Here is a 13,123-nt window from a genome sequence, read left to right as displayed (position 1 = left end):
CCCCACCTTCTGATACCAGTTCCAGCAGCATTTAGTGAGATCTCCTGCACTGCTATCACAGTGCAGAACAAGGGTCTCAGCATAGGGACTTCAGCTGTTACAAAGGCCTATCCCTTCAAGGCCAGGCCTGGAGCACATTCACTTTGCAAGAAGCCCCAAACAGGGAAAAAAAAATGCCCCAAATAGGAAAAAAAAAATGTCTATAGCTAGCAGCCTGTGGGAAAACAGCCTGGTATTCTCAGCCTCTCAGACCCCACTACCCAAGGGAAGCCCTCACTACCACCCCTTCCTTCCTGGCCTCCGATCACATCGAGATCTTACATTCATGGTCAGCTCTGAAAACGTCCCCCAGACCTCATAAAAGTGTCCCCATTCTCTCTTGTCCCCTTATCAGAAGGTGCCACTGGGCTTTGGGACACCTATAGCTACCCTACTTGTGTACCAGCTCATTGTGTATTGTCATCTCCCTCGGATGTGAGTTCTGAGAGAGTGGAGCTTATCACCTCTTGTCACCTTTGTCTCTCAGCCTTGTGCCAGCATTGTGTCAGGCATGCCGAAGACACTTCCTAAATACTGGGTAGATGGACGGATGGACGGATAAGCATTGATATTCTTTTTCAGTGCTAAACAAGTGCTGGGTCCCTGAATTATAGCCATAACGTTTTATTTTTTTGTTTTATTTTGTTTTTGTACAAGGTCTTGTTATACATACAATTCAGGAGAATCTATGTAACATAGGCAGGACTGGAACTCATGAAATTTTGCCTCTACTTCTCAAGTTCTATGATTATAGGTACACAATACCACAACAGGATAGCCTATTTTCTACAGTAAGCACAGATGTGTTTAGTATCTAAAATGGGGTAAAATCAAGCACCCTCAATGTAAACCATTTCTTTTTACCAGCCAACCTGCTGCTTGTTTCTGTCTCTGCCTATCAGCCAAAATTGGCCAAAGCAAAGAAGGCCTTACTGTCGGTGCCACTGACCCGGAAAACTTAAGAGCTATGCAGCAGTGGTCATGCTGATTCAGGTGCAGGGTGTCTGTCACTTTAGGGGGAGATATGGGATGGGAAAGGGACTGTCTTGAATCACCAGGTGGTCGGAGGAGGCGGGTGATGCGAGGCTCTGAAGATGGAGGCAGCAGAGAGGGGTCTGGAGGTGAGCTTCCAGTTTGTGACAGGAGCGAAGCTTAGCTGTGAACATGGACAGGGAAGCAGGCAGTGAACCTTGGATTTTGACCACTCCTAAGCTGCATGTGGCGGGATATGAGCACTAGGAAAAAAACAAAGCCGAGATGGAGGGACATCACCTTTTCAGAGGAGCCGGGAGGGCTGAGACGCTGGGTGAAGTGCAGTAAGCACTTTAAAAGGACCCAGGATGTGGTCTAAAGTGTGTGCAGATGGAGAACTGGACCTGGGAACTGGGTTTAGTCTGCATGTATGGAACTCATCAGGTGTAGGAACAGAATTGCTTGCAAAGGTGATGAGTTCCTTTTACTCTTCTCAACGTTTATGAAGATCTGCTTCGCAGACAGGATTGCAGGCTCCAAGAGTGGACCCCAGAGTGCTCTAACCTTCGAGCAGGATAAAGACTGGGACTTCCCCAGGCTGCCTACTTCTATGAACGCTGGACTCGGAGAACCAAATCCTTAAGATTTAAACTATTTTTAAAAGTCGCCCTTCTTGGTGGGAAGAGGCGAGGGCGGTGTGCATAACTTTATATAGCACCCCAAACGCCGGCCCTAACTAAGACCAACGGGAGAGGATGTGTGTGTGTGTGTGTCTGTGTGCGCGCGCGCGCGCGCGCGCTCGCTGCCTGCCAGAAACGTGCATCCCCGCAGCGAAGTCAGCCTCAGAAGCAAACACCCAGGCCGCCACCCTGTCGCCTGCTAAGAGGATCTGGCCGCCAACTCTAGGGGGAAGGGAGTTCAAAAAAAAAAAAAAAAAAAAAAAAAAAAAAAAAAAAAACCAAAACAAAACAACAGCAAAAATCCCAACATAATGAATGTCTCCGGGGACAGCTACCCCTCCCTCAAGCTAACCCAGAAAACAAGCGGTCCACTTCCCCGGAAATGAGATGCATGGGGGTGGGGGGATGCATTTCGTCCCGGAGCTGAGAAACCCCGAAGGACTGTCTAGCTTGTCAGAGGCTCCTAGAACGCCCCCCCACTCCCAAGCAGCATCCCTGGATCGGCCCCTCAGGCTCTGCTCCCAGAGCTGGTGGCCGCCACCCAAACGAGCGGCGCCCCAGGCGACTGTTCCCGCAGGACCGGCCAACGGCGCCCGCCTCCAGCCGCGGGGCACCGGCAGCAGTGCAGAGAGCGGGACGCGGGCGGTGGCTTCCGGGGCCCCGCCGGCGCCCGGACTCCGATTACAGGTTCACACCAGGAGCCCGGCAGGCGCGCCCTCGCGCAGCCCGGCTCCCCCGCCCGGCTATTCTTCTCCATTCATTCCGCCGCCCGGAGCAGCCGCCGCCGCCGCCGCCGCCGCCGTCGCGGCCGCCGTCGCCGTCCGTCCGGATTGGCTGGCGGCCGGGGCGCCGGCACTTTCCCACGGCCCGCGGCGCGTGCGGCTCACCGGCGGCGCTGCAGGCGCGGCCCTGGCACACGGCCAGGCCAATCGGGGCGCGCGGGGTGGGGCGGGGCGGTGACTGTCGCGGGGCTGGTGTCTTGGGCCGGCCCCCCATTTTCTGCCCGCCGCCGGCCCACCGCCGCCCGCGGCCCCCAGCCGAGCTCCCGCTGAGCCGACGCACTGCCGCCGGGCAGGGGCGGGGCTCCAGGGGCGGGGCGCGGCCAGCCTGGGCCTCCGCTCGTCCCGCCCCCACGCGGCTGCCAATCTTGCGCAGCGAGGCGCCGATTGGGCCGGAGCCCGCGGTTGCCCGGGAGCCGCGGCCCCGCCCCTGCCCCAACCTCTCCGCCTCTCCCCCGCCCTCCCCTTATCCCTGGGAAGGGGGCGCAGCGTGGGAAAGGGATGGTTGAGTTTTAACCGGAGGCTGAGCGGTGAGTGGGATCAGTGTGCACGCACCGCCCGCAGCCGAGCGCCGAGCGGCCGCTGCAGTTAACTCCTCCCTGCCCGCTGCGCGACCCTCCTCGGAGCCCACGCTCCGCCACCATGAAGAGAGCTCACCCGGACTACAGCTCCTCTGATAGCGAGCTGGACGAGACCATAGAGGTGGAGAAGGAGAGCGCGGACGAGAATGGGTGAGTTGGCGGCGTCCGGCCCATCCGGAGCGGGAAGAGAGGATGGGGTGCGCTGAGGCTGGGTTCCCATTGCCGGGAGTCGTGGGCCGGCCGCTGCTGGCTGGGAGCGATCCTCCCCGCGCTCTCCAGCTTAAGCTGCCAAAAGAAATCGGAGTGCAGGAGGGCTCTTGATTTCCCCATCCTTTCTCAAGGCAATTGCTTCCCATCTTACAGAAACTTGAGTTCGGCGCTGGGTTCCATGTCCCCAACAACATCGTCCCAGGTTTTGGCCAGGAAAAGACGGAGAGGCGTGAGTACACCCCCCCCCCCAATAATTTAAATACATATGCACATTGTTATATCAACTAAGGGAAAGAACCACATTTCTTCTCGTTGGAATGTACAGTCATAATGTAAATGCCCTCCTTTGTTTTTGTCTGCTTCCCGTAGATCATCGAGAAGCGCCGACGAGACCGGATCAATAACAGTTTGTCTGAGCTGAGAAGGCTGGTACCCAGTGCTTTTGAGAAGCAGGTAATGGAGGAAGTATGAGAGCGCCGGGTGTAGCCTTCGGCACCTTCTGATTTCCTCCCCTCCATGCTTCTAACCTCATTTTGCGCCATGTCGTTGAACGTTCTTACACAAATTCCAACAGATTTTGTGGACATGTCTGATTTTGCGTTTGTTTACGTTTATATTTTACATGTATGCATATTCGTGTGCGTGTTTTTAAGTTCTCCAAAGGCGCTCGTGTCAAGTAAGCTTTTCTGTTACCTTTTTTAGGGATCTGCCAAGCTAGAGAAGGCTGAGATCTTGCAGATGACTGTGGATCACCTGAAAATGCTGCACACTGCAGGAGGCAAAGGTATTCCCTCTCCAGTTCTGCTGGGGCTCTGCCGTGGTCTGCGCGGAGGGAGCAGCAAGCGCAGTCTGGGATTGGCGCAGTCCCTGCCTGCTTTGCTTTGGGGGTGGGGAGAGAGCAGAGTGTGGTTGGCAGCCAGTGCACCTTCAACAGCACATGGATGGGTTCTTGAACAGTGAGTACATCACCCCCGTCCTCTTTCAACTGAGCTAATAATGCACCTTTCGGCAAGCGCCTGTCTCCCGGAGCTCCTCTGGCTTGTCACAGCCCCGATTTAGGTGAAGTCACTCACGTGTGCCTTTTTTACATTGGAAAAGATTGGGAAATGGCTTATTAGAAACAACAACTAGATAGTCTGGATTTTATATACAGGATTTAGAAAACGGACTGCCAAAAGAATTTGGGGGAAAGAGACCTGTTGGGGACTAAGTAGAGAAAAAAAAAATCTAACAGGGTGAGAGACTGAAGCCCGTGTTTGTCTCCAGCCCCCAGATTCTTCACCAAGGACCAAGTGCCTAAAAACTCCACGATGATAACTTACATCTGTGTGTCTAATGAATTTCACTGCTCTGTGGTTTCTCTGTCCTTGATGTATTTTTTGTTGTTGTTGAGGGAAAACATTAAAGGAGAGAACATAGTTTCATCTGCTGGTACGGTATAATTCCAATTTCTGCCCAGCAGCTTCTAATTGGGCTTTGAACTTGCATTAGCAAACATATAATGTTGATTAATGCAAAGATTTTGGTCAGCTCCAAAATATTTGAGCTTCCAGGACCCATGATCTGTGCTGTAATCCTGTAAGTAGTTGCCAGGGAGTGGAAGAAATTCAGGAAATGAGCAGAGCCTTGAAGGTTTTCCTTTGTTTTTGTGCACAGGTTATTTTGACGCGCACGCCCTGGCTATGGACTATCGGAGTTTGGGGTTTCGGGAATGCCTGGCCGAAGTTGCCCGTTATCTGAGCATCATTGAAGGACTCGATGCCTCCGACCCTCTTCGCGTTCGCCTGGTCTCCCATCTCAACAACTACGCATCCCAGCGGGAAGCCGCGAGCGGCGCTCACGGGAGCCTCGGACACATTCCCTGGGGAAGCGTCTTCGGACATCACCCACACATCGCACACCCTCTGCTGCTGCCCCAGAATGGCCACGGGAACGCTGGCACCACGGCTTCACCCACGGAGCCGCATCACCAGGGCAGGCTGGCTTCTGCCCATACGGAGGCGCCGGCCTTGCGAGCGCCCCCTAGTGGCGGCTTGGGACCGGTGCTTCCCGTGGTGACCTCGGCCTCCAAACTGTCACCACCGTTGCTATCCTCTGTGGCCTCGCTCTCAACCTTCCCCTTCTCCTTCAGCTCCTTCCACCTACTGAGCCCTTCGACACCCACGCAGGCAGCAAACCTTGGCAAGCCCTATAGACCTTGGGGGACAGAGATTGGAGCTTTCTAAAGAACTGATGCTGTAGAACAAGGGAGGGCAAGCTTAAAATCCCAGGTATGCTGGGACCGTTGCCAACACCACCTTAAAGTCGCCAGTAAGAGTCAGGAAAAAGGTACATTTTCAGATAATTTTTTTTTTTTCAAAAGACTAAAGGTTTGTTGGTTACTTTTTTCTTTAAAATTTTTTTATCATGTCATGCATAGCAGTTTTTAAAAAAAATTAGTTATTAATTTTTGTTTAAGAGATTCAATTGAGGTAGTGAATACGAACCAACACTTGGATCCATTGTCTGTTCTGTTCCTCATTTATTTTGTAAACTCGTCTGTCCAAAAAAATGATTCCATCTGCCTCAGCTTGGGGAAATCTTAACATTAGTGTTTGGGGTCTGATTCCCGGCGTCCCAAACCACTATGCTCAGTGTTAACACGATTTTGTGATAATACTTCGACAGACTAAGGTGTTGTATAAGTGATGTTCTTTGGGGAGGGAGGGTCAGCAAAGCATTATATTTCCAAACGAAGCGTTGACAAATCAGAGGATCAGCTTTATTCTAGAAACACTAGCTCCCTGCCTCTTCGAGCAGTGAGGTGGATGGAGAATCTCGTCAGTGGCCCTGAATCCAGGTGACCAGCTGCTGTGGCCTGCTTGGCTTTTCTGTTCTGATATTTCAGGTTTAGAAACAGCCGCCGGTACGCGAGGTCCCCATTCGGAGCATCGGCGGCAAGCAAGACAGTTCTGTAGACCACGCCAGCCCTTGGCAGCCCCGAGCAATGCAGAGCATTTGCAGTCTCGCAGATCTCATGCTCACCAGTGTCAACCTGCGTAAGTGATCGTAGTCTGAAAGTAGTTTGGTGCCTGTTAAACAGAACCCGATTTTCCTAGAGCTGCCGTATGTTTTCTTTTAAGTGGAAATGTTTATGTTGTGTTTTCCTTTTAGCGCACGAAAATGTGGTTCTTGCAATACTTAAAAGGGCTTCTCTGCCTTCTCATTCATTTTGAAAGTTTTGATTTGGGCTCTAGAAGTATTGCTTTACAGGCTTATCCCTTTAGCAGGTTATAGTTTGAACAGCTCCTCTGAACTGGGTTTGACCTCTGTTGTATTGATGTGTTGTGACTAAATAAAAAGCAAAGAACAATATATGCTCTGTGTCTGTCTTCCTTAGCCTCTCTTTCCAGCTTCTTGGTTTTTGTTTTGCCTGATGATTGGTTTTTGTCCATTTGCCAGTTTCATTATTCTTGGAATTCTGGGCTATGTGCATTTGTGCCATCAAGCGGAGTGACTTTGTTAGACTGCAGAGCTTGGCTGGGCCTCCTCGGAGGCAACGGTGGCTTGTCTCATGGTCAGTCAGGTGGTCTGCATCTGTCTCTGGACTCAAGAGTTTGAATTCAGGCTGGGATCTGCAGTTATGGGAAAGAACTTGAAAAAAAAATCACTTTGAGCTGTGGTCGATCATTTGATTGGTGTTGAACACACCTACTGTGTGCACCGTTCTTTGCGTGACAAAAACAGACAGTTCATGTTTCTATTTGTGTTTGGTTTTTAATGGGAAAACAAGGACTACAATGGTGTGGTCGCGGAACCTGCAGAGAAAGCTTGGTCTGGCATTGTGATGAGCAGTTGGCAGGCTGTAATTCTGCACCTGCATACTTCCAAGGAGTCTCCTCTCATCTAGTTTCTAAGGAATGTATTTAACCCTTGGGTCACGCCTGTGCTCCTGAGCTGTGCGTTAGCAAGCGGACATATGCTTTAAGTTAGAACAAAATGCTACCATGACAGAAGCAGTAATTTGCCACAGAAGAATGCCTTCCAGTGCCTTGAAGATCCTGCCAATGAAGGGGCACTGTCTCTCTACCCAAGCAGTTTGCCTTGATCCCACAAGTGGCAAAGAGGAGGCAAAACCCACCCTGGCAGGCAAGAATTGTGGTTTTTTGTTTTTTTTTTTTTGTTTTTTTTTTTTACTTTGGGAAACAACTGCGGTCGACCTCCCTGATGAGAAAGCAAAGACAACAGAAAGAAAAGTTTAGACTTTGCAGTGGGGCCATAAGCTCTTGGGTCTCCGGGAAGGATTTGGGTTTTTCAATGTGAGGATGCCATTCGAGCTTTTTTCTTTGTGGCCTCAACCGCTGGTCTCTCTTGAGATCCTCGGCTCTGTCCTCAGCCTTTCCTGTTGGAGACACTCTCCGTCTGTGTTTCCACCATCCTGCCGAGCAAGCTTCAATGTAGCAAACGTGGCTTGCTTTCAGCGGTTGCTATAGCATTCAGAGCAGCACTGCACTTCCTTTCACTCTCTCAAACCTAGGCTTGGATGGCTGCTGATGTGGTTTTGCAGAAGGAGCCGTGGAAGTGTGAGCTATCTAACGTGTCATCCTTGTCTCAAGGATGGTGGCGTGCTGCGATCTGGTAGGGAATGTTTGTGGGAAGAGCAAAGGGATCCATCTTGTTCTTCCTTTCTCTGTCTCCCCACCTTTCTCCCTGCCCCCCTCAGGCTCACCTCAAACTCTGTGGGTGGTTCTGATGGAGTGGGAGGGTGGAACTACATGTCCAAGAGCCAGCAGAACTGTTAGATGACAAATTCCCATTTTGAATGTATGCATTAGAAATGAACACAAGGGTCATCAGTTAATGACTCACATCTATGCTTATATCACATATATATTATATATGTTTTGTATTCATCTACCTGCATAAGCAAAAATGTCTGGATGACCTATTGGTATAAATAAACATCTTAGATGACTTATATATTTATTTCTCTGAAGATGTATTTAAGCGTATGAATGTTTTCCCTGTAGGAATGTCTGTGCAGCCCGTGTGTGTCTGGTGCCCTCGGTGGCCAGGAAAAGCTATTTGATCCTCTGAATTGGAGTTGTGGACCACCATGTGGTTCTGAGACTCAAATCAGAGTCCTCTGCGAAAGCAACAAGTGCTCTTCGCGACTGAGCCAGCTCTCCAGCCCCTAGTAGATTTATCTTATGAAAAATTATTAGTGGTCATAGATATCATGAAAGTCCTTACTGATCACCCACTTAATTGATTAAATATAGTCCTGTGAATTAACGAAGGCTATAGAGAGTACTTGCGTGAACTACCCTCTATTCGGAAAAAAAAAAAAAAAATCCAAGAACTATCAGAGCTAACTTCTTTCAGATTGCTAAATTAGGATGTGATTTTTATTCAGATTTTCCTGTCCCCACTGCTAGTCACTAAAATCATGATATTTTAAATATAGATTACTTAAAGTCCGTCAGGAAATATTCTGTCTCCTAGTTACAGTTTCCCAGCCTTTCTGGTCAATACCAGCGCCACAGCTTTGATGCTTCATTAGTTTCTGGTGTTGATTTATAATTAAAATAACTTCAGAGCCAGCATCATCTGAGAAATTGCTGTGGCCCAGTTTCACAGCCCAGGCTCCACAGAATGGGGCGTCGGGGGAGGGGGGGGGGAGAGGCTAGAATCCCAGCTCCAGCTAGGCCCTTATCTAATTGGGGGACCTTGGAGAGGTCATTAACATTTTGTAGAGGCTCTTTAGGTCATCTGCCACATAAAGTGCTTGGACTACGTAGGGAACGAGGGTCCTTGGTGTCTGCTCACAAGGATATGTGCTGACTGGGAAGAAAGCCGGCATCAGGCCAGTTGAGAGATCATAGGTTTTCATGAGCCATTCTTTCAGATCTTGTTCCTGCACAGGTTTGGTCTAAGTGCTTCCCAACTGTTGAAGGTTTTAAAAAATTAATAACAGCAGCTTTATTGATCACCACTCCTACCGCAGCATGCATGTGCAGGTGTTGCACAGCCTGGGCATGTAGGTTAGAGGACAGCCGTGGTCGGGGTCACCTTGCTCCTTCCACCATGGGTTCTGAATATTGAACTCATGTCGTCAGGATTCTAGGGCAAGCAAGCATTTTTACCGCAGAGACATCCCACTAATCAAAAACAGGAGGTCTTTAATAATCACTCATGTATCCAATGAAATGTATAACTGTAAATTGATGGAAGGACGCATTATAGAATCTTTTAAGGCCATAACTCACCTTTGGATTTCTATGTGGGATTAACCAGTGTTTATTGGTTGGCAACTTATTTACCAAAATCTGTTTGCTGGCAAGACTGCCAGTGGGCAGTTGCCGTGTCTCAGAGCAATGACCTGAACTGCTTTCCTGGAGGGCTGAAATTTTCTGATATTTTTGTCATGGATATTTTTGAATGTGCCTAATTAGACAAATAAAGGAAATGCTGAATCAATTATGCATCTGAAGCTGATACCAGGAAAAGATTTGTTTCTTTTCTAGGCTTTTATTTTCTTTCTTGCCTTCTTTCTTTCCTTCCTTTTTTCCTTCCCTCTTTCTTTCTTTCTTTCTTTCTTTCTTTCTTTCTTTCTTTCTTTCTTTCTTTCTTTCTTTCTTTCTTCCTTTCTTTCTTCTCTTTTTAAATTTTATTTCCCCAAATAAAATAAAGCCAGGAGAAAGAAATGAAACAAAATATCCTTTATGCAGTTGACAGGAATCTCTCTCTCCTGAAGGCGTTCTCCTTTGCTCCTGTTAACCAGAGGCCGGCACAGTGGCCTAGACTCAGCACACTCAGGGACCCGCACCAGAAGGGGTGTGGTCTTAATTCCGGAAGTAAGAGGTCCCAGCAGAAAGCAAGCCGTGTGGACTTCCGCTTGAAATACAGTGCTCATCTCGAGCTTGTTGAGCTGCAGGGTCCTCTAGGATGCTTCAGTAGTCTACACGGGTTGACGGTGGTAAGTCAGGGTGGTACAAAAAAAAAAAAAGTGCTGGCCTTCCTTTGTGAGCAGTCTGTGGGTGCTGATACGCATTTGCCCTATATCTACTCCCCAGTGCTAGCACCAGGCAAATTTAAGGGAAAGAAGTGTCCTCTGGTGATGGGTCTGGGGGCCCGGGCAGGCTTTAGGCCTTGGTGTTAGTTGGCTGAAATGTCAGAGTTCTTTCTAGCTTAGTTTAATATTTTCCTATATCCTTTACTGTTAATGTTGGCATTTTTTTTTCAGTAACTGTTTTCTGTTAAGTTAAATGCCCATGTTGTCAACTTAAAAGAACCGTACTGAAAATTGAAAACGCTGTCATGTAGGGAGTTTATTCCTTGGTAGAGTGAGCAGACATGAAAACATATTTTAAACCAAAGACTCTGAGAGTTGATTACTGAAATTCCTGGACCTGGAGTTACAGCCTGTTGTCCTGTTGTGAGTCGCTTGATACAGATGCTGGGAACCTTACTTGGGTTTTGTTCGAGAGCAGAACATCTATCCAGTTCCAGTTTTTTTTTTTTTTTTTCCTTCCCTGGGAACAGATTTGTTTCTGGAATATAGAAAAGTTTCACCCAGGCAGAATTAAGCCACGTAGCTGGAGAATGATGCTCCCGAGCCTTTGCGCATCCTCTCTGAGCCTTTGCGCATCCTCTCTGAGCCTTTGCGCATCCTCTCTGAGTCCATTGCTTACTAGTTGCTCTTCCTGCAACTAGCCCAGCTGCTCTGGCACTTTGCCTTGCTAGAGCACGTCCCCCAAGCCCTCACTACTAAGGCTTCTCTGCCCAGGGCCACTACTGCGTCCTACTGTGGCTTGAATGTCATCTAAAAACTCATGCTGACATAGGACAGCCAAGTGGTTAGCTCGGAGGAGGGGCTGTGCACAGACGGATGGATCAGTGCTGCCATTTGGAGAACTGGCTGACCATTCCATGAGTGGGCTCCTGACAAAAAGGATGAGTTCACCCCGTTTTTCTCTCTTTGAGGCACTCGCTTCTGCCATGTTTGTGCCGCAACATGGAGGAGGCCCCTTGCAGATGCTGGGTCCCTGGCTTTAAACCTCTCAGCCTGAAGAACTGGGAGTCAAGCAAGTTTCTATCTATAAATCAACCAGGTTTGGTAATATTCTGTTACAGCAACAGCAGACAGAGTAAGGCATGCCTGTGATGGAAATCAGCTGGGGTTGTGTTCTAAGCTTTCTTTTCCTAGGACAATCCTGTTGCGAACAGGCATCCCACGCTTGCCCTTCTTGCTCCACCCTCCCTTCCCTACAGCATCACATTATCTGACTATAACAGTGACAGTACACACTTTTTGATGGTTTGCTTCCTGTATGTTTTTGGCTGGTTTGTCATTTCCATAGTTCTGTCACTTTAAAGCAGCATCTACTATACCATAGGCTTTCAATAAACATTTACTGAATGAATTGATGAATGGATAGATGGATGGATGGATGAATGCATGCATGCATGAGATGAGGCTCATCGTTATGAGCAGAGTGAGAGAGTTGCATTTAGGTATGTCTCAACCTTCCAGCCCCAGCCCCTACCTCCAATCTTAGTTTAAAAACTATTGGGAAACATTTTTTTTTTATATTTTACTTTTGCATTTTCTCTTTACTATTATTAAATTATCATTTAAAAATATCTAACTCATGGGTTGAGATGTAGCTCAGTTGGTAGAATACATTCAAAAAGTCAACATTGCTTTGGCTATGTGTGATTTATTGTTCCCCATAAAATATGTTTCAGTCACTTAGTCTTTAATATTTATGCCTAAAAATCCTTTATATTGTGCCTTCAAGACCATGGAAGGATCCAAGCCTAAGGATCTGAGGTGGATTCTTGGAACCCATAAGGTGGAAGGGGGAAACCGGTTCCTGCAAGCTGTCCTCTGACCTTCAGATGTGTACTCTGGTACATAAATTTTTTCCAACCTGCTTTTAATAAATGTTCAACTTCTCCTCTAATACAACACCCAGTAGAGGTAGTAGAAAAGAAAAGTTATTAGGATATAGGGGAAGTGGGCCTGTTTAGGAATATTTCTTTGGGGGCGAGTCCAACCTTCGATGTTAGGCTATCAGCAGCAGACACCAAATACAAATCACCAGCTGCAATCCAGTCCTATTGGCAGACACCACACGCGAACCAGCAACTATGGTTCAATACAGAGGAAACCACAAGGCTTGCCCACTGACTCAAAGCAGCCACAGGAACCTCATGAGAAGTTCTTTGTCGGATTTCTTTCCAAGGCATGACCGCGAGCAGAGCTCAGCAATGCAACGTAAGGTGAACCAATAAGTGCCTGTCATTAGTGAAGTGAAGAATTGTGAGGAGGAGCAAAGCAAACCAATGCTCAAGCTCCCACTGTCTATGGGGTCGTGTTTATATTCCTTCTGAACATCATATGCCCTTTTACGTGTTTGCTATCGTAAAACTTCCTTTCAATGGTGTCTGCTTCAGGAAACCATTCATTCACATGTTGGCTTCAACAAGACATTCTTTTACCTGTATGCCCAGAAAAACATCATTTGACATAACTGCCTTTCCAAAGAAACCAGAAGTTTCCACTTCATACCGCCATGTGTCCTCTGACCTTCATATGTGTACTGTGTTCTACAAGCTGCCTTCTGGCCTTCATCTGTGGACTGTGTTCTACAAGCTGTCCTCTGACCTTCATCTGTGGACTCTGTTCTACAAGCTTCCCTCTGGCATTCATCTGTGGACTCTGTTCTACAAGCTTCCCTCTGGCCTTCATATGTGTACTGTGTTCTACAAGCTGCCCTCTGAACTTCATATATGTACTATGGTGCAATTTTCATGCCCCACCATGTAATAAAAAGCCCTAAATTTTTTTTTTTTTTAGATATTTTCTTTATTTACA

At 48.1% G+C, this 13,123-nt stretch overlaps 1 protein-coding gene across 11 annotated transcripts in view; it reads left to right on the top strand.

Annotated features, from left to right (window-relative positions):
- The first annotated feature begins 2,900 nt into the window (after positions 1-2,900).
- Positions 2,901-13,123, top strand: part of Hey1 (hes related family bHLH transcription factor with YRPW motif 1) — a 21,222-nt gene continuing 10,999 nt past the window's right edge. For 4 of the 11 annotated variants that reach the window (XR_004120370.1, XR_004120371.1, XR_004120364.1 and 1 more), the window contains exons 1-5: positions 2,902-3,201; positions 3,415-3,490; positions 3,631-3,714; positions 3,964-4,045; positions 4,918-6,299. Coding sequence is in view for 2 of the 11 variants with exons in the window: in XM_031376323.1 (XP_031232183.1) it covers positions 3,113-3,201; positions 3,415-3,490; positions 3,631-3,714; positions 3,964-4,045; positions 4,918-5,486 (900 nt within the window). In the remaining 9 variants the exon portion in view is untranslated. Of the gene's footprint in view, positions 3,202-3,414; positions 3,491-3,630; positions 3,715-3,963; positions 4,046-4,917; positions 6,616-9,971; positions 10,220-13,123 lie in introns of those variants that run through there. The other 7 variants (XR_004120369.1, XR_004120365.1, XR_004120366.1 and 4 more) reach the window with 5 other exon arrangements.

Source organism: Mastomys coucha, unplaced genomic scaffold, assembly GCF_008632895.1.
Source record: "Mastomys coucha isolate ucsf_1 unplaced genomic scaffold, UCSF_Mcou_1 pScaffold17, whole genome shotgun sequence".
Classification (NCBI taxonomy): domain Eukaryota; kingdom Metazoa; phylum Chordata; class Mammalia; order Rodentia; family Muridae; genus Mastomys; species Mastomys coucha.
The sequence above is the reverse complement of the archived record's forward strand: the minus strand, read 5'-3'. Positions and strand labels throughout refer to the sequence as shown.